Below are 21295 nucleotides of genomic sequence, written 5' to 3' on the forward strand. Positions count from 1 at the left end.
AGCACTCAGTCTCAGAAAACTGCTTAATAAAAATTGTCCTCCAATTTTTATTTCTGGACGTCGGAAACTTCCTTCGTAACATCCCTCAAAGCTTAATCCTTTGCACCAGTACACGGTGGCTTTTCGGTTTCTTCAGCCTGCCCAGGACCTGGCGAAGAAACTGAGGAAAGCGCCTGCCCACCCAAGAAGCAAAAATACCAAAGCTAGACGTCCTGCCCCTAGGCTCCCTGAAGGCTTCTAATTGGCTCTTGTGGCTTGCTCTCTTTCCCAATTGGTGTTCTAGCTTGCCTGTCGGCTCTGATTTTCTCCCCGCCTTCAACCAACGCTTATTGGCGTGTCGTTACGTCATTGCCCCATCAAGCCCACTCTCATTGGCTCTTCTAGGAGGGGGTGGGCTGAACGTCACGGGCTCGGGCCGCCATTTTGACCGAGCAACCATAGTGACAGGAGCCGAAGCAGCAGCTCAGGTTGTCCCCGTTTCCCCTCCCCCTTCCCTTTTCCGGCTGACTTTCCGGGCCCTGCATTTCACAGTCCCGGTCCTGCCATGTCCCAGAAACAAGAAGAGAACCCTGCGGAGGAGACTGGCGAGGAGAAGCAGGTGAGAATAAGGGGAACGGGGGGTGGCCGCGCGGGCGGGATCCGCCCCCGCCGCCGCTGATTGGCCGCCTCTGCCTCAGGCTCCGTAGGGGTTGGCCACTGCTTCTGTCGCACAGGCTGCATTTCGGCGCGGCCTGGTGCCCCGATGTCGATTAGTCAAGTCGATTGTCATTTTGTGCGATCCGCTTTCTTATTGGCCAGTAAGCCTTCCTTTCAGCCTGGAGAAGCTGTTCTATAATAGGCCGAGCTCTGGCGTGGGCGGGTGTTTGGAAAGATGAGGCGAATGAAAGGGGGCTGGCTGGTGGTCCTGGGGCATAAATGAGCTGTGTGATTAGTAGAGATAAGTGACCCAATCATCAGAGTGGAACTCAGTCTTCATCCACAGAAAGATATAGGTCAAGATGAAGACGTTTAAAATAAGCCAGAATTGGGGGAAGGGAGAAGAGTAATGATACCTTGGCTAAGTTCAGGTGACAACTTCCTGAGGCCTGTTTTGATAGGGGTGGTTTGTTGACCGTCAGTGACTTGCAGATCCCCTTGAGTTCCTCCGCAGTGGGATATAGTCCACCCACCATCGCATGATGAAAACACTAATGCCAAATAAACCCCTTCTTGGGCTCTATATTTGAGTTCTTAACATTTAACTAAAAGATTCATTAAATACACTTCGTGTTATATCAGTACCTGATTGTCAAGAGAAAAATCCACTAGCTGGACGATGGTGGTGCATGCGTTTAGCTTGGGAGGCAGAGGCAGGCAGGCAGATCTCTGAGTTCGATGCCAACCTGGTCTATAGAGCGAGTTCCAGGATACACAGAGAAACCGTCTGGAAAAACAAGAACAAGCTGGGTGACGCAAGCCTTTAATCCCAGCACTTGGGAGTTGGAGGCCGATGGATCTCTGTGAGTTCAAGGCCAGCCTGGGCTACAAGAGCTAGTTCCAGGATAGGCTCCAAAGCTACAGAGAAACCCTGTCTCAAGAAAAAAAGAAAAAAAGAAAAGGAAAGAAAAAAGAAAACAAAAAGAAAAACAAACAACCCAAACAAATTATAAGTAAGTAAGTGGTAACTGTTTTTGTTAGCATAGCCAGGCTTCTTGACCCAGTACCAAAAAAAGAAAGAAGAAAGCAGCCATGTGTGGCACACCCAAAGGCTGATTCCAGCCCTCCAGAAGCTGAGGCAGAAGATTTCGGCAAGTTCCAGGTGGCTTGGTCATCAGAGTGAGACTCTGACACCCCCCCCCCCAAAAGAAATAAACAAATAGATGTGTTCACAAGAAGCAAGAGACGGTGGCACACATTTTAAATCCAGCACTAGGGACCAGAGACAGGAAAATCTATGAGTTAAGGTCAGCCTGGTCTACATAGAGAGTTCCAGGCTAACCAGGAGTACATAGGGAGACTATGTTTTTAAACTGTCCTGTTTTTAAAATGAAGAGGAAGAAGAGACAGAGGTGAGAACCTCTGTAAATGCTTTGAGCCTTGATGTTTCCCTAGACTTCCATCACCTACCCCAGTAGGGTAGGTGTTAATCTTTTTATTTATTTCTTTTTATAAGACTGATATATGAGGGCTGGAGAGATGGCTCAGAGGTTAAGAGCATTGCCTGCTCTTCCAAAGGTCCTGAGTTCAATTCCCAGCAACCACATGGTGGCTCACAACCATCTGTAATGGGGTCTGGTGCCCTCTTCTGGCCTGCAGGCATACACACAGAATATTGTAATAAATAAATAAATATTTAAAAAAAATAAAATAAAATAAAAAAGACTGATATATGAATACCATAGTGAAATTAGTTTCTTCTTTTCTTGAGGTTAAAACTAATGTCACATTAGCTGTTTACGTCTAGCCTGCCTACATTTATGGAAGTGGATTACTCAGGTGGATATCTTTGGAATAGACCACATGCCTAGCATCCTCCACAGTGAGGCCAGATGGCTTTTTAGAGTCTGAATGAGGGGGGAGCCTCTCAGAAGATTCAACTCTCCCACTTACCTGTTCTTGCTAAAAGGCCTGCCAGTTCCTTTTGTCTTTCCTACTGTTGGTGCTGAATGAGCTCTATGAGTCAGGTGTCGCATTAGATATCCTTTAGCCTAGTATGCGCAGGTCACTAGGGCGGCTCCCTGGGTATAGAGTAAGAACTAGCTTGTTCTTTCCTTCGCTATATACAGTTATCTTGAACCTTGGGGATTTGAACAAAGGTCTAACTTTAAGATCAGAGGAACTGGAAAGGTGGCTCAATAGTTATGAGCAGTTACTGTTTGTTTGTTTGTTTGTTTGTTTGTTTGTTTGAGACAGAGTTTCTCTGTGTAGCCCTGGCTGTTCTGGAACTCACTGTAGACCTGGCTAGCCTTGAACTTAAAGATTCACGTGCCTCTGCCTCCCAAGTGCTGGGACTGAAGGTGTGTGCCCTACTGCCTGGTTGTACCTGTTGCTCTGCAGAGGACCTGGGTGTGGTTCCCAGCATCCACATGGTGACTCACAATCATCTGTAGCTCCAGTTCTAGGAGATTTGATGCTCTCTTCTGAACCCTGAGGGCACCCAGGAATACATATAGAACACATACATACATACATACATATGTACAAAACACATACACATAAATCTGCCGGTGGTTGCACATACCTTTAATCCCAGCACTTGGGAGCAAGGGGGCTACTGCCCTTACCAAGAGATCTCTGTTAGGCCAACCTGGTCTATAGTGTGAGTTCCAGGACAGCTAGCGTTACACAGAGAAACCCTGTTTCGAAAAACCAGAAAGAACTCTTTAAAACATACACATTCTAAAAAGAGCAGAGTGGAGATGGCGTGTTTACAAGCTGATAGAGCTGCAGGAAAAAGCAGAAAATACAAAGGTTGTCAGATACTAGAAGTCATTGTTTTTCAGTCCTTAATTTCATTTGGCTTGTTTTCTTCAGGACACACAGGAGAAAGAAGGTGTTCTCCCCGAGAGAGCTGAGGAGGCCAAGCTAAAGGCCAAATACCCAAGCCTAGGACAAAAGCCTGGGGGCTCCGACTTCCTCATGAAGAGACTCCAGAAAGGGGTATGGGGCAGCCTTGACCGCGGTCCTTGCATGAAGTCTGTAGAGGTTCTGCTGCATGTTTTTCTGTGGTTGGTTATTGGGCAGTGTAGATAGGAGTTAGAGGAAAGCGGGTTATTGTGAATCCCTACGATGATGTCAGTTCCCTTCTGGTCATAGGAAATGAAGGCTTAATGCTGGGCATTTGGGTGGGTGGGCAGTGCAGGAAGGGTGGCAGGGACTGGAAGGGCATCGTGTCCTCTGCTCATGCATCTGCCTGGGGGAGTGGTGGTGAGGTAAGGGCTGTGCCCCTATTAAGTCTTACAGACAAATTTTACAACAATTGATTTCAGAAGATCCAAAAGCCTTCACCTCGAGCAGTAGGTTTCTTTAGACTATTGATACCAGCACCAGACATTAACTATACTCCCTCGAGAAACTTAGTTTAGCTCGGTGTGATCCCAACCCCTAAGCTGGAGCAGGAAGATTACCACAAATTCAAGAGCAGCTGAGTCTACATAGTAAGTTTTAGGACAACCTAGACTAAAATGAGACCCTGCCTTTAAAAAGAAAAGAAAAGAGAAAAAGAGGCTGGGTCAGCAGCTATAGAGCAAGGGGGCTACTGCTCTTACCAAGAGAGAGCCAGAGCTGTTTCCAGCACCCACACCAGGCAGCAGACCATTGCCTGTGACTTCAGCTCCAGGAGAATCTGACCCCTCTCTCGCTTCTGTGGACACATGTGCACACATAAATGATTTAAAAAAAAAAAAAAAAAGCACACGCTTAGGCTGCAGAGATGGCTCAGTGGTTAAGAGCACTGGCTGTTCTTTCAGAGGACCTGGATTTAATTCCCAGCAACCACAGTGTGACCCAAAGCCATCTGTAGTGGGATCTGATACCCTCTTGTGGCATAAAGTTGTATATGCAGATAGAGCACTCATATACATAAAATAAAACTTTTTTTTAAGCCGGGCGATGGTGGCGCAGGCCTTTAATCCCAGCACTTGGGAGGCAGAGGCAGGCGGATCTCTGTGAGTTCAAGACCAGCCTGATCTACAGAGCTAGTTCCAGGACAGGCTCCAAAACCACAGAGAAACCCTGTCACCAAAAAAAAAAAAAAAAAAAAAAAAAAGTACATGCCTTTAATCCCAGCACTGGGGGAGCAGAGGTTGACAGATCTCTGTGAGACTGAGGCCAGCCTGGTCTAAAGAGTAAGTTGTAAGACATTGAAGCAACATAGTGAGACCCTGTTTTAAAAAAAAAAAAGTAAATAAAAGTATAAACAAAACAGACAGTTCTTTTTCACGTTCAGAATGATAAGAGATGTAGGCCCACAAGAAAGTGCTTGTGCAGCTTGGGTTCAACCTATAAGCCTATAAGACCTCAAAAGTTTACCAGCCAGAATGGCCTTCCCGGCTCCCTCTCAGTTGGGTGTCTGCTGGAGTGGGGAGGGAAGTGGCTTCCTACAGAGACTCCAGGGCCTCAGTCTTAGTCACAGCTGCTGGCGTGGTGCTGATTTGCAGTTTAGCTCGCCTCAGGCAAGCCGGGCGTAGGCAGGCTGTCTCACCAGGGAACACGTGTAGGAGTGGTGGGAGTCCAGAAAGCACACTGCCTCATGACAAGTCAGTTCCTATTCCTGGTCCAAGAGTCATTTCTAACGCAGAGAGCTGGCTTCAGTGGTCTCTGGTACTGGGAGCCCCAGATCAACCCTTCTTTGAATCTTACTCATTTGTTTCCCAACCCCAAGGTATTGCTTTGTCACTTAATAAGGTCCTCATTAAGCTGTTATGAATGGGCCCGGCCGTGGTGGTGCAGGCCTTAATCCCAGCAGTAGGGAGGCGGATAGGCGGATCTCTGTGAGTTCGAGGCCAGCCTGGTCTACAAGAGCTAGTTCCAGGACAGGCTCCAAAGCTACAAAGAAACCCTGTCTTGAAAAACCAAAAAAAAAAAAAGCTCTTACAAATGAAGCAAGTGGTTCTGATTGAACCATCCTGTGCCAAGTAAGGTCCAAAATGTGTATGCGCCGTCACCCAGGTTCAGAGACAGAACCGTCCCTTAAACTGCAAAGGTGCAAGTTTCTTCTAGGATGAGGTCAAAGCATGCTAGGAGATGTCAGAGCACGTGAGCGGTGTGGACTGCACATGAGAAGCGTAGACAGCTGGGGTGCATGAGATCCTGTGCTGATGCTGGAGTCGAGTCTGCCTTTGAAGAGCCCCAGAGCTTACATTTATCTGGACCTCCCTCCTGTCTCTTAGCAAAAGTACTTTGACTCAGGAGACTACAACATGGCCAAAGCGAAGATGAAGAACAAACAGCTGCCGAGCGCAGGGCCAGACAAGAACCTGGTGACCGGCGACCACATCCCCACCCCACAGGACCTGCCCCAGAGAAAGTCCTCGCTCGTCACCAGCAAGCTTGCGGGGTAACCTGGGCCCCTCTCTTCCCCTTCCTCACCCACTGGACTTCTATATATTATAGGCAGGGAATGGGCACCTAGTCAGAGCTCAGCTTGCCATCCAGGGAAGACATTCTGCTGGAGGCTTAGGTTGAAGAGGGATTCTGAGTTCATTTCTTTGGGTAAATTGAAACTTCTACACCCTTACTGTAGCCCAGTAGAGACCCAGAAGTAGGAAAGTCTAGGACCGGATAGCACTGCAGCTGTTCTGTGCTGAGAAGCGTGGAAGATGGGAGTTCTCCTTTTGGAGGAGCAAGCCCTCGGGCAGGCTGAGTCTGGGAGCAGTGTGGCAGGTTCAGTGTCCCAAGGCTGCACTGACATGTTGGGAAGGGAGACGCTGTCTGTGCTTCTAAGTGTGTCGTCCCTTAGGCCTCTGTGCTTTGTGTTCCCATTGTGGGTGTTTAGGGAACCTTCAAAGAAGAGAAGGGATTTGCTTGCCTAAAACCACAGTGCCCACCTAACCTCTCTGCTGTGTCCCTCCAACAATTGCCCTGCTTCTCAAGGAGTGGAAAGCTTGATCTTTTCTCTTCCAGCATGTAGCTTTGGAGCGTGTGCCGGGACAGTGGGAAGAGTGTAGGGTCGGAACACCCGGCTGCAGTGCTGCTCGTGCCCAGCAGCACTGGCTTATGAGCTTGGCTGGGTCGTGTGGCCTCTGAGTCTGTTCCTCATCTCTGCAGAGCAGGAGCCATGTAGGCTAATTCTCACTAAAATCCTACACCTGCCCTAACCACCGTTCATCCTAAACCCAACCGAGGCAGGCCCTTGCTAAGCCTCAGCTCTGTAAAGCTAGAAGTCCAGGGGAACAGGGGGGGTGCTTTATGGGAAGAGAGAAAGTTTGAGATTTAAGGGCCACACCTTCAGACAAGGCCTTCTTGAGGGAGGGGGGGGAGAGAGTAAGTCTGAAGAAGCCAGCCCTGGAAGTGTTTTGACTCTCCCATTTTCCTGGTCTACAGTTGACCCTAGCTGCTGCAAACCGCCCTGGCAGCAGACTGGATGGGCCTGAGGAAACACTCGTGCTTCAGGTGGAATCCGATGCTAGCTGTATGTTAGGCATGGAGGAAGAAGGGATGAACGGAGCTGGCCCCAAGGAGTTAGTGCTCCCGCCAGCTGGAGCATCTGGGCCTTAGCAGATGATTCACTGGTGGAGGCGGAGAGTGGGGAGGGCGACAGCAGCCTGCCTTGCTGTGTCATCACTAGTTTGGCCTGGATCTTACTGAGTGCCACCTGCTCGGTAACAGCAGAGAGGACCTGAGTGAGAACTGCTCAAAAAAGCAGGATGATGCAGTCTGTCTCCCTTCACAGATTCCGGTGTGCCCGTAGAAGGTCTGACGAGTTTGTCGCTGTGTGTGTCGGGAAAAGGTCTAAATATGCTCTCCTGTTTGACTGCTCGGGTCTCTGGCTGTCGTTCAGATTGGGTAGGAATAGGTTGGTGAGGAAGGAGTGGAGAGAGCAGGACCCCTGGTCTCCCTGGCCCCCAAACTCCTTGACTCATTGTAATTGTATATAATTTTTGTGTTTTTTGCTCCATTTTCTCATGCTGTCATCCTTAATCTAAAGTCCATGTGGGAAGGGGACAATGCTGAACATCACTGTATAGTTTCTTCAATGTCCCAGCCATGTTGTACATAGATATGTCATGTTATTATATATATAAATATATATATAATTTTGTACGTTTTCTTCATCTCCGATCTTCTCGAATTCTGTACCTTTTCCTCTTGTCTGAGCTGCCTTCTCTATTGGTCGGTTTTGTGTCTTCAAGGCTGCTGTTCATGGCAAATCTGTTTTTAAGGAAGGGACAGGAGGAATAGGGAAATCAAGCTAGCGTGTAAACCCAGCTCTTCAGAAAGCTGAGGCATGATTTGCTACTTCAAAGCTAGCCTGGGCTACAGAGTGAGTTCAAAGCTGGCCTTGAGTTAAAGACAACCCTGTCTCAAAATAAAAAGAGAAGGCTAGAAAATATGGTTTAGATGTACGGTGCTCTCCTGTCGTGCAGGAGACCCTGGTTTCAGCCTCCAATGATACATACAGCAGCTAGTGGGTACACGCATGCACACGCACACACTCCTGAGCAGAGGTGGGGACAGAGATGGGGAAAGGACATTAAAATCAAAAGCAAACTATCAGTCTCTCTATTCAGTGCTAAGGAAGCAAATAAGCTTCTCTTCTCAGGCTTGTTTCTTAGCAAGGAAGGGTCATTGCATTTGATTAAACCCAGGCTGTTTGGTCCCCACCAAGCAAGTGTGTTCTGACCCTTGTATCTGTCAGTCACCACCTCACTGCTGTGCTTCCTGCTCCCCTGCTGCCAGTTGCTGTGCCTGCAGGACTCCTGAGGCAGACATCTGTGTCTCCCCTTATGTCTCAAGAATTGTTTTTCTGTTTTCCATGAGTATATCAAAAAGACAGAAACATCCTGTTTGTGAATAGGAAAAGACTAATTTTTTTCAACTTCCTTATGATTAATATGCAGGCACATGTCAGGGAGAAGTCATGGGGTCGAGACTGGGATGGAATTCAAGAGATTTTCCCCTTTTACTTGACAGTGTTTTTTTGTTTGTTTTTTGTTTCTTTTTCTGTTCATCCACAGTGGCCAAGTTGAATGATGCTGCCTGGGGCTCCACCAGATCGTGAGACGCTGCCCACTTGGGGTCCTGTGCTGGCTCCTGCCCCTTCCTGCTTTTGCAGCCAGGGGTCAGGAGGTGGCCCAGGTGCAGGCTAGAGAGGCAGAGATCCCTGCCCACTGGTGTCCCAGCGCACGGAGCCCCTTGGGCTGAGCACCAAGACCTTGGACTTTTTTTTGTTTTACATTTTTTTCCAAATAACAGTTGGGAGAAATTTCGTTGAAATCCCAAGGGTGGGGTTAAGGGAGTGGAGTGGAAGCTGTGGGGGGAGATGAGCGAGGGTTTGTAGCTGATGAAAAAGACAGTTTCCTACCGTTCTTCTTAAGCACGGGTGTGGGATGGTTCTAAGTGAAGGGGTTGTCAGCAGACTTCGAGGTCAGCTCTGAAGAGAGATGCATTGTTTAATGTGGCTAGTGACCTGGAGTCAGAGAAAAGGAATTGTGTGCTGTAATTTCTCTGGTTCTGCAGAGCAACCAAGGAGTCAGTGTTACTTGTTCCTTTAACAAAAGTGTTGTCCTTGAGGCAGGTTTGCTATGGGAGAAGGGCAGTGAGTGGGGAGCCCCACAGAGCCCTGGGGAATTTTTTCAGTATTTGAAATAAAACAAGAACAACAAAAAACACCCGTGGAAAAAACCAAACCTAGAAATACTCTGAAGCAGTTGGTGTGTTTTATTGGGGTTCGGGAGGGTGAAAATGTGATTGGGGGGAGATCGGTGTGGTCCCTGAGTTTGCAAAAAGCACAGGGCTCTCTCGGGGTAGACAGTCTGACCTCCTGACTGTCACTGGGGAGAGAGCAGAATTGGTGTGCACAGGTAAGGCTAGCCACTGTCTGTCCTTGTAGCTAATACAGAAGGTACACTGCCCTATAAAGCGAGAGCTTCAGGGTTCTAATGAACCCTGACACCCAAAGCTTAGTCCAGACTCAGCAAAAACGGGGCCCTGTTCTTACTGTTCCCCTCAGTTTCTTTTCCTGAGTTCCATGTCTGTGTGGGAGAAATGTGAATTCTTAGTAATAAGCAAAAGAAGCTTGCCTTTCTGTTTCTGGCCAGCAGAAAGCGAGTGACTTATCCCCACATGATATCCTACCCTGCCTTCTTGAAATCATGCCACTGAAAGCCTTTTGAGAGAAGTGCAAGAAACGGCTGAGTGAATCACCAGTATTCTGGGGTGGGGGTGGACTGCACTAGAGAAGAAACCTTGCTCTCGGTATCTATGACATTGTTTTTCTTAGTCAAGCTTGTCAGGTGAATGTGTAGCTGTTGGAGATGCTCTGGCTCTCTCCTCTGGTTTAATACATCCTACAAGTTTGTCCTGCTCAACAGTGAGCCAGCTGAATGAAAGCACTGAAAAGTGTGCTGAGCTGGAATACTGCCACAGTCCTAACATCCCAGCCTTCGGGAGATGAAGGCAGAGTCTTCATCAGCTGCATAAACATTAAACAACACCTGGACATGGTAGTGCTTACTTGTACAAGTAAGAGGCAAAGGACCACAAGTTCAAGGCCAGCCTTCTCTTTGTAATGAGTTACAGGTCAGTGTTATGTGGTAGCACTTTGTCTCAAAACAAAACAAAATTGTTTGAGGGGTTTTGCAACCAAGCTTGAGTTTGATTTCTGAAACCCACAGCAGAGAAGAGAACTTATTCTCAGCACCCAGTAGAGGGCACTGTCACATACACGATGACGTGTACACACAACAAAAACACACAAAAAAATGTGTTATATAGCTGAAAGAATAACGTGAAAAAGTTGGGTGCTTTGACCAGAATCAACCGAAAGCTTTGTATTCCTAGCATGAGCTGTGGCACTGCCGCACGGAGTCTGAGATGCCTTGGTTCCGTGCCGTTTCCCAAACACATTAGGTTTCTGTCCACCAGTGCATATATCTGGGGTGGGAAAGCTGTGTCAGAGTGTCCAGGCAGTCGAGTTCATTTCCATACAGGAGGAAGTTGAGGTATGGAAATAAGTTGCTTGGAAAGCAGCAGGCCAAGGAAGAGCTTTCGTTAGTGCCTAACCTGTGATAGTATAACCTCCCTGCTGGTCGGGAGACCCTGGACCTTAGTTTTAAGCTGTAGCCTTAAAAATCCCTGGGTACCAAGCAATGTTTTGGGATTCTTACATATGAGTTTTAAATTTTGCTTTTCGGAGCCAGGCTATGGTGGTGCACACCTTTAATCCCCCAGAGACAGAGATAGGTGGAGTTCAAGGCCAGCCCTGTCTAAGTAGTGAGTTCCAGGACAGCCAGGGCTACACAGAGAAACCCTGTCTACAAAAGGAAAAAAAAAGACAAAAATTGCTGTTTGTCAGGCACACAAGCCTGACAACCTGGTCAATGCCTAGACCCCACAGAAAAGTGGGGGCAGAGCACTAACTCCTCAAAGTACAGGCAATACAGTTGTTTTAAAATAGGGTGGAGTTTGGCAAGGTGGTGCATGCCTTTAATCTCAGCGCTTGGGGAGCAGAGGCAGTTGGTTCTCTTAGGAGTTTGAGGCCAGCCAAGGGCGACAAAATGAGACCTGTCTATGAATGAATGAATACAGGACTCAAAAGTAGTTGTACGGCTTCTAACCTGTTAGTTGGGAGGCAGAGGCAGGTAGACCTCTGACCTCTGAGTTCAAGGTTAACCTGGTCCACATAGTACCAATACAACCAAACAACCAGTGAGACTCAGTCACAAATAATTTAATTATTACCATTTATTCTTTATACAAAGACCCAAGCAACCGAGGTAAACAAATTCTGTAACCAACATTCTTTTCAAATACTTTTCTTGTGTAACCCAGCCTGGCCCAGAACTTGAGCCTTGCCTCCTCCTCCTGTGTGCTGAGGTTGGAGGCACACTGCCACAGCTACATGTGGCTGTACTGACTGTTTCAGCCCGTGTCTCTGAAGTCTCCCTCTCAGAAGAACTGGGTGAAGGTTCTTGCACTGCCCTGGCACAACAGACCTGTCACCTGAGCCTTTGTGTGTACAGAGTGGCAGGAATCAAGTCACTGGTCCACCAGGACTGAACTTTGACTAGTGTACCTACACACAGAAGACAGTCATGGGCCAGACACGGTGGCACACAGCTGTAACCCTAGTACTCTAGAGACTGAGGCAAGAGGATTGCCACAAATTCAAGGCTAGCTTAGGATATGTAGTGAGACTGTCTCCAAACAAAAAACAAAACAAAATATTGGTGTATGCATAATCTTAGCACTAAGGAGGTAGAGGTAGAAAAATTGTAAGTTCAAGGTCACATGCCAGTAAACCAATTCTCAAAGGCAAAGGTAAGAGGTGGGCTACAATAGCTAGTTCCAGGCCAGGCAGGACGACATTGCAAGGTATGCCTGCTCCAGCAGCTCCTACAGCTGCCTGGGAATAAACCAGAAAGGGAAGGTCTCTGAATGCCCAGAATATGCCAGGCACTATGCTAAAATACAAGGTTGATGACCCATGCCCCCGCTCTCTGTGGCACTGGTGGAGAAACTGCAGGGATAAATGACATGGTCATGTCACACTTAGTGGTGGTCCATCTGCACAGGGAATACAAAACAAGCCAGTGTTTCTCCTCGCAGGCTTTCTTGAACCGCCAGTCCCTAAATCATGACACAGAGACTTAGTTATGAATGTTTGGCCTTAGCTTACTTAGACTTGTTTCTAGCGGGGAGGGTTTTTTTGTTTGTTTGTTTGTTTTTTGTTTTTTTTAGCAGAAATTAACCCATTTCTATTCATCTGTGTGCTGCCCTGAGGCTTGTTTGCCTCCCCTATATACTGTCCATCCTGCTTTCCTGCTTCCTCTGTGTCTGGCTGGCTGATCCCCAGCTGACTGTCCCTCCCCCAAAATTGCCTGGCTCCCCTTTTCTCTCTGCCCTCCAGCTTTGTCTATTCCTTCTCTGCCTAGCTATTGGCTGTCCAACTTCTTATCAGACCAGTCAGGTGCCATAGGCAGGCAAGGTGAAACAGCAACACAAACGCAACACATCTTCACATGGTTAAAGAAATAGTCTGTCCCACAATAATTTTCCATATAGTTTGAGCAGTGTTTTCAAGCACCATGCTAAGTAGATAATTAGGATCGATTCATTTAATCCTCAGTTCTATAATGTAAATTTTGTTTTGCCTTGGTTTGGAGTGTCTCATGTCCCAGTTTCTTAATTCCAGTTCCAGGGGATCCTATACAATTTTCTAAGTTCATAGGATCAGGCACACATCCAGTGCACATACATATGTACAGGCAAAGCACTATATACAAAATAAATAAGGAAGCCGGGCGGTGGTGGCGCACGCCTTTAATCCCAGCACTTGGGAGGCAGAGGCAGGCGGATCTCTGTGAGTTCGAGACCAGCCTGGTCTATAAGAGCTAGTTCCAGGACAGGCTCCAAAACCACAGAGAAACCCTGTCTCGAAAAACGCAAAAAAAATAATAAATAAAATAAATAAATAAATAAATAAGGAGTAGGGGTACCTGCATGGTGGTGCATACTTGTAATCCTAGCACTTGGGAGGCTGGAGGCTGAGGCAGGAGGAGTAAAAGTTCAGGGAGGCTACAGTGTAATAAGACTATCTCAAACCATGTGTGGTAGCAAATGCCTGTATTCTAGCACACAGATCACAGAAGCAGGAGGATCACAAGTTTGAGGTCAGCCTGGTCAACATAGCAAGTTCAAAGACAGCTGGGTCTACTTATGTATCAAAGTGAAGGGGGGGAGCACTGTCTGCTCTTCCAGAGGTTCTGGAAACCATGTCTGGTGCATGCAGACAGAACACTGTATGTAATAAATCTTTAAGGCCTGGTGGTGATGGTGCACACCTTTAATCCCAGCACTCCGGAGGCAGAGGGAGGTGGATCTCTGTGAGTTCAAAGCCAGCCAGGTCTACAAGCGAATTCCAGGACAGGCTCCAAAGCTACAGAGAAACTCTGTCTCAAAAATCAAATAAATTGCCGGGTGATGGTGGCGCACGCCTTTAATCCCAGCACTCGGGAGGCAGAGGCAGGCGGATCTCTGTGAGTTCGAGACCAGCCTGGTCTACAAGAGCTAGTTCCAGGACAGGCTCCAAAGCCACAGAGAAACCCTGTCTCGAAAAACCCAAAAAAAAAAAAATCAAATTTTTAAAAAGCGAAAAGGGTAAGCTCAGCACGTGTGAGCTCCAGGCATACAGGTATGAGTGTAGAGGGAGAGTGTATTGGGTTAGCAACGGGAGCAGAGACTTCGGCAGACCGAGAGGATGAAGACTTTTGGTAGAGGTAGGTACAACACACAAGGGAGAAACAGCCTGGACAGTCATGTGACTGCAGACTGTCCTGGGGCCATACAGGGTGTCAAAGGAGTCAGCTCCCAGAGGATAGTGTGTCAGAGCCACCAAGGGGATTCCAGGCAGAGATCTGCTCCCATCTGTTTTAGATGGGTCCGTCCCAAGCTGTGTGGAACAGAAATGTATTTTTCGTTCATTTGGCTGAGGTGCCCTCGTGTGTGTGCATGCACTGGGTGTGTGTGCGTGTGGAGGGCAGAGGTCAACTGCAGCTTATCAACCAGCTAGGTTTTTTATTACATTTTATGCATTTAATGGTGGTCGGGGAGGAAGGAAGTGCACAGTGCGCTAGCAGAGGTCAGAGGACAGTGTGTGGGAGTTGGCGCCCTTTCTGCTCAGCTGGCCTTGAACTTTCTAGAACCTGTGCCTCCCAAGTGCTGGAATCAACAGGCATGTGCCATCGTGCCCGGCTAAAGAACAGGGTTAATGGCAGTGTGGCAGTTTGGTTTTAAATCTTAGTTTTGGTATTTTGATTTGGGGGTGATGGTGAATATATGTGTAGGTGTGCATGTACATGGGGGGCGGACGTCAGCTTCTGGTGTTGTCCTGTCACTCAGACACAGATCACCACGCCCACCATCCTCATGCTTGAGCAGCAAACACTTTATGCACCATGTGCCTATGGGCATTTTACCTGCATATATGTGTGTGTACCATCCTTAAGCCTGGTGCCCAGGGAGGTTAGAAGAGGGCATTGGAGTCCCTGAAAATGGAGTGATGCCAGTTATGAGCCACCAAGTGGGTGCTGGAATTTGAGCCTGGTTTTTTGGTTTTGTTTTATAATTTTATTTGTGTGTGGTGTGTGTGTACAGGAATGGGTACCACTCCATGTATATGGAGTCAGCAGCGAACAACCGTTAGGAGTTGGTTCTCCCCTCTTCCATGTGGATATCAGGGGTTTAATTTAAGGAGTAAAACTGACAAGTGCCTTTACCATCTCACTGGCCCAGGGTTTGTTTTTGTTGGTTTTGTTTCCCATTACTCAAGGCAAGTTTCAGTTGTGTAGAGTGATGAGGGTCCCATACACAGTGGATGAGTAGATTAATGCTGCAGCGGAAGGCGCTCCAAGGACTCTTCAGTGGGGCTCAGGTTCTCAAGGACTGGCTGCACTATCTATGGGAATGTCATAGACAGATCTGAGCTGGGGGATAGCGCAGTGGTAAAGCACTAGTCTTGCATACACAAAGTCCTAGGTTCTGCAATCATGAGAACCTGAGTTCAAATCCCCAGGCATGACTGTGCCTCAGCTTTGGGGGGCCGAGATTGGCAGTCCCCAGAAACTGGGGCCAGCCAGCTGAGCAGAAATGCAGCCCACTGTTTCAGTGAGAGACCCCGTGTCTGCCCAGTAAGGCAGAGAACAATAGAAGACCACGACCCCAGCGTTCTGCTCCAGCCCCCACATGCGCATGACATGTACACAAACAGAAGAATGCAGAGCCTCCGTGCTAGCCCTGGAAGGAAGCAGCTTGCTCTGAACACGTGCAGAGGCAGGCGCCTTCTCACTCTGGGAAGCCGTGCAGAGAGCAGAAAGACGTTTTTTTTAAAAGGTAGGTCTTGCCGGGCAGTGGTGGCGCACTCCTTTAATCCCAGCACTTGGAAGGCAGAGGCAGGCGGATCTCTGTGAGTTCGAGACCAGCCTGGTCTACAAGAGCTAGTTCCAGGACAGGCTCCAAAAACCACAGAGAAACCCTGTCTCAAAAACCAAAAAAAAAAAAAAAAAAAAAAAATGTAGGTCTTTCAGTGCTTCAGGCTGGGTCTGAGGTTACAGCCTCAAACCGTGGACAAGCTAGGAATTTCAAATCCGATTCTGGAAGAGCCGAGGCAATGAAGATGCAGCCTGCCTATGGTGACTGCTTGTCATGAGCCAAGTGGACTCGGAATGCTGAATGAGAGCGGAGATGGCACACTAGACCAGCAGTTTCTTGGAAGAGAGCTTTGGAGCCACTTGAAGGGTGCACGTAAGATGTGCTGAGAAGGTATTTCATGGAGGTTGTAATCCAAGTGCCACCCTTGGAGCCGTCTCTGTAAGTGTCAAAGAGCTCGTGTTAGGTGAGCTGCGATGGAGAGGCACTGAAAATGTCACAGTCTATGTAGTGCGTGCTCACCAAGAACTCACTGGCTGGCCCTGGCTGGCCCTGACTGGTCCTGGCTGGCTCTGATCTCCTTATCCTCTTCCTGGCTCCGCTTCCTGGTCCTGAGATTACAGGTGTCACTTCCTCTTGTGGATCAGGAAAACCCTTTCCCAGACGGTCTATTGTAGCTGCGGATGCTGCTCACAGTGAGTGCTTGCCTATCAAGGCCCCGAGTCTCATCTCAGAAGTTCCAGTTCCCCTTGACTACACAGGGGGTTCAAGTTCAAGAAAGGCTTCGACTACACGAAGCCCGTCCTTTACACATGCGTTTCTAAGATGAGATGTGAAGGCAGAGTAGGAGGGGAGCTTCCGCATATGCAGACATTGGAGCAGGATGTCATCAAGGAGAAAGGACAGACATAAAATGATTCAGAGCTATTACCTTCTGCAAACCAAAAATAATTTATACACAGGGCAGGGCCAGAGACAGGAAGGAGGAAGCAAGAGACAGATCATAAATGGACTTTGAACTTCATCCTTAAAGCAATGAGACTGTATCTAAAGGTCTTGGGCTAGATTGGCACCCGCCAGATGTGACACACGCCAGATGTGGCACACGCTGTCATCCCCGCGCCCTGGGGGAGGGTTGCAAATGTGAGGCTAGCCTTCACTAGACATAGTGAGCTTCCAGACCAGCCTGGGCTGCAGAGACTGTCTTTGAAATGGGCATGGAGGTTGGAACAGAAGGATCACAGTTGCGGGGCTGCAGAGGCTCAGTGTAGCCGCACTGGCTGCTCTTGCAGGGGATCTGCCAAGAACCGCAGAGGTTCCCAGCACCATGTCAAGCAGCTCACAACTTCCAGTAACTTCTAGACCCAGGGATGTGACTTCTCTGCCCTCCCGAGGACACGTACAGACATAACACGTAATAAAATCGTTTATTTAAACTTAAACGTTGTTTTAAAGATGCCGGCCTGGGGTAGAGTGAAGCTGCTAAAGATACAGTTTACTTGGTAGAGTGCGTGTCTAAAATACTCAAAGCCTTGGCTTCAGTCTCCAGGACCAAACTGTCCCCATCATCCTGTTCCATGTGCATGGCTTCAGCTCACCAGTCTATTGAAATTGACTTATTATTCTGTTAGGAAGGCCAGAAGTTACAGATCAAGTAGATACTCAGTCCAGGAGGCTGAAGTGGGGAGATCTCAAACTGAAAGCCGATCTGACTACTTAGCAAGTTTGAAGCCTGCCTATCTAGGAAAGGGGGGTGGAGTGAGGGTAGACACATTTGAAGGATAAGTGGACATTGATGCTCATCCCTCAGTGATAGTAACCCAGTGCTGAGAGGAAGAGTGTGGATGTGAGCACCAGGTGAATGTGGCTCGGTTACCTCACGCCTCTCAGCAGGCAGCTTCCCACTGTGCGCCAGCTCTCCCGGACTGCTCAGTTTAGTCTGGGTGGGAAGCCAGCTGAGGAAGAGTTAGTTTTAAGTAGAGGGTGCGGCTCTTGTCCCGTCTGGACTGACAGCAGTGTGTGACTGGATGGAGTAGGCAGTTGATGGCTGCCCTTCTCTGGCCACCACTTTTTCAATTTTTATTTTTATTTTTTGGTTTTTTTAAGACAGGGTTTTCCTGTGTAACAGTCCTAGCTGTCCTGGAACTAGCTCTTGTAGACCAGAACTCAGAGATCCGCCTGCCTCTGCCTCCCGAGTGCTGGGATTAAAGGCGTGCGCCACCACCACCCGGCCAGGTGCCACTTTTTTATGAAGAAGCCTGTAGATTGAGCCCAGGCCTCACTTATCCGGGCAGTACTTTACTGCGGAGCTACCAACCTCCCAGCTCTGTGAAGTCAATGTCACTGCTGAATTGCAGTAGAAGTTGGTGGGAGTTTAGAAGAGCAGCCGGAGAAGGGAACAGGAGAAGCCAAGCAAAGACAGCGGGTGAAAAGGACAGAGGACAGCAGGGACGTGTGCAAGCCCCATGTCAGCACTCTGGCGGCCGAGGCCACACATGGGGACTGTCCTCGGACCAAGGAACAGCCTGGAAACCAGGAGTGTGTGAGACAGTGCTGGGGCACAGCTGCCGGGCATGGGCGTGACGAAGGCGCAGTTGCACAGGACCGGGATCGTGACACGGAGGTGGACTGGCCAGAGAGCGAAGGGGTAAAGGTCCCGATGACAGGCGTTCTGAAGACTCCACCTCTTCTGGGTAGATAAGCCTTGGAGGTCGTGATCCAGAGCTCAGTGACTGAAGGATAAATGATTCAGAAATGATGGCAGTGAGCAGACCGGAGCTCTCGACAGTGTCACCAGATGGTGTTGGAATTTGAGACTTAGGAGTTGGGTGGACTGGGTCCATGAGGTGCAAGAGAGGTTAAAGTCGGGCTGGTCCAGTTACTCAGGGGCTTCTCATGTGAGGCTGAGAACTCATATATCTGAGGTTTGTTCTGCTTCTTTGGAAGATGGGTTTTATTTGTTTTGAAAAGAGGTGTCCTGAAGCTGAGGCTGGCCCGGACCTCCTTAAATAGGTTATTTGACCTTGAATGACTCCCACCCCCCACACACACACACTCCACTGCTGAGACCCAGGCTTCCAGTCCCAGCAGTTGTTGGTTGTAGTTCCCCAATGAACCATTAAAATGCCTGATCGGGGCTGGAGAGACGGCTCAGCAGTTGAAAGCATTGACCACTGTTCCGGAGAACCTGGGTTCAATTTTCAGCACCCACATGGCAGCTCACAACTGTAGCTCCAGTTTTAGGGGATCTGACAGCCTCACACAGACATATATGTGGGCAAACACCAGTGCACACGGAATAAGTAAATAAATCTTTTTTTTTTTTAATGCCTAATTAGTAGAGACACTTTTAAAAAGAATTATCTGGGCGGTGGTGACGCACACCTTTAATCCAGCATTTTTTTATTAATCCATTTCAGTCGGTACTAGTGTAGGCACAGGACAGACGAGTAAGAGGAGCTTAGCCTGATGGGATCGACTCTGATGCGGGATGGCCGGGCACGAATGTCCAAGTGCAGAGAGCTGTTCCATCAGCAGAGCCTCTGCCAAGGAGGGCCTGAGTTCAAGTTCCAGGGCTCCAACAAAGAAAAGTATGTTGGCAGAGCCATGGGTAGCAGGTTTCTGTGATCCAGCACGCAGATACAGGAGGTAGAAGGGTCGGCAATTCAGCGTCAACTTTAGCCCTATGGCAGGCTCCAGTCAGCCTGGATTACATGAAACCCATCTACAAAGAAAAAAACCACAGTGGAAATCCAAGTGACTAGAAAACTGATTGCCAAGGCCAGAGTCTACGGGGATGGGAACAAATTGCGCCATGAATCAGTATAAATTTTCCCAAATCTGTAAGACTGATTCAAGCAGGAAGAGAAGCCGGGGCATACTGGGCTTGGGAAAAGACCTGGACACCCGCAGAGCTGAGAAATCTGCCAGAGAAGAGTTGCAACTTCCTCCTGTTGAAGCCACTGAGGACCTCGGCCCCGCCCACATGAAAATTCCAGCCCTTGCTAAGTGAAGCATCGGCTCCTGCGTTAATAAGCTCACAGTTGGGTGCTGTGGTGTGTGCGACTAATCCCAGCTACTGGGCGGTTGAGGCAGGAGGATGGGGGGAGGGCGCACTCATAAAAGTCATTTTAGTACTAGCCACAGAGCCCCTTGGTGCTCACCTCTCAGCGTGCCGAGTGGTGGCGTTAAGTCCCGCCTCTGAGGAGAGGCTGGAAAGGAAGAAGTTTGGGAGGAAAAAGCACAAAAAGCACGTTAACTAGACCAAAACAAATGGGAGAGAACCTTACTCCATATTCAACAAGCCCAAATTGTTTTCATTTACTTCAGATTTACCTGTTTTATGTGTGTGTTTTGCCCGCAGGTGTGTGTGTGCGCACCACAGGTGTGCCTGGCGCCTTGTGAGTGCTGGAACCCAAACCTGGGCCTGCTATAAGAACAGGGCTCTTGACAGCTGCACTCTCTCTCCAGCTCCAAACCTAAATTCTTTTTTGATTTGTTTACTTGGTTGGTTTTTCAAAATGATTTATTTCTTTTATTTTATGTGCATTAGTGTTTTGCCTGTATGTGTGTGTGCGTGAGGGTGTTGGGTCCCCTGGAACTGGAATTGCAGGCGATTGTGAGCTGCCATGTGGTTGCTGGGAACTGAACCCAGGTCCTCTGGAAGAACAGCCAGTGCTCTTAAATTCTTTGGGGGGGGCGGGGGGGATTATGATAGGGTTTCTCTGTGTGTACCAGCCCTGGCTGTCCTGGAACTTGCTCTGTAGACCAGGCTGGCCTCAAACTCACATAGATCTGCCTGCCTCTGCCTCCCAAGTGCTGGTATTAAAGGAGTGCGCCACCACCCAGCTCCAAACTAAATTCTTAACGCCAAACTATTTTGTGTGGCTTTGAAAGTCCTTATAATTATAGGTTCTCTTAGCCCTAGGTTTTGGTGTCTGTCGGAATACTAACAGGCAATTTTGTGTCTCAGATGACTGTGTTTTACATTCTTGGTTGCTTTTGGTTTTTTAGATAGGGTCTCTTATAACTCACGCCAGCCCCAGTTCCCCAAGTACCTAAAGATGACCTTGAACTCCTGGAGTTAGATCGGGGGCTGTACCTTCAACCAGTCCCCCAGCCTGAACCAGGGCTTCCCACAACTGTCTCTGGGGCAGGGAATTAAGAAGCAGTCTTGTGATGAACCAGCTCTTGGTTTATGACCCCTGGCTCCTCCATGCCCTTTGTCATGTCTGTTGTGCTGAACTAAATCACATAAAGGAGAACGTCCTGCCACTCCTGAAAGGAAGGTTTAAAAAGCTCAGATCTTCCCTTTGTTCCGGAGATTTGGGTTTGGAGGCCCTTCAGGGGGATTTTGCTTAGGGAGGTTCTGGAAGTGTCCTCTGCCCTCCACTCATCCCCATACTACCCCCTCATGGTGGTTCTCTCTCGCTTTTTCTATCTCTGTGTGTGTGTGTGTGTGTGTGTGTGTGTGTGTGTGTGTGTGTGTGTGTGTCTGTCTGTCTCTCCCTGCCCCCCCGTCTCTCATTCTTTTTTTTCATGGAGACAGACTCCTTGCTGGCCTGGAACTTGCTCTGTAGACCAGGCTGGCATATATAGACCAGCTAGCCTATGTAGATCCGCCTGCCTCTGCCTCCCGAGTGCGGAGACTAAAGGCATGCGCCACCACCGCCCAGCTCATTTTCTCTTTTTTAAAAAAATTAATTCTTTGAGAATTTCATACAATATA

The 21295-nt window shown here is 48.4% G+C and overlaps 1 protein-coding gene across 1 annotated transcript; it reads left to right on the forward strand.

Moving 5' to 3' along the window:
- Positions 1–411: 411 nt before the first annotated feature.
- Ensa (endosulfine alpha) lies at positions 412–9331 on the forward strand. Its single transcript, XM_057793436.1, has 4 exons — positions 412–598; positions 3514–3639; positions 5871–6037; positions 8658–9331. The coding sequence occupies exons 1-4, from the start codon at positions 545–547 to the stop codon at positions 8671–8673; spliced, it is 363 nt and encodes a 120-aa protein (XP_057649419.1). The 5' UTR covers positions 412–544; the 3' UTR covers positions 8674–9331.
- Positions 9332–21295: the final 11964 nt, after the last annotated feature.

This window comes from Chionomys nivalis, chromosome 18 (assembly GCF_950005125.1).
Source record: "Chionomys nivalis chromosome 18, mChiNiv1.1, whole genome shotgun sequence".
Classification (NCBI taxonomy): domain Eukaryota; kingdom Metazoa; phylum Chordata; class Mammalia; order Rodentia; family Cricetidae; genus Chionomys; species Chionomys nivalis.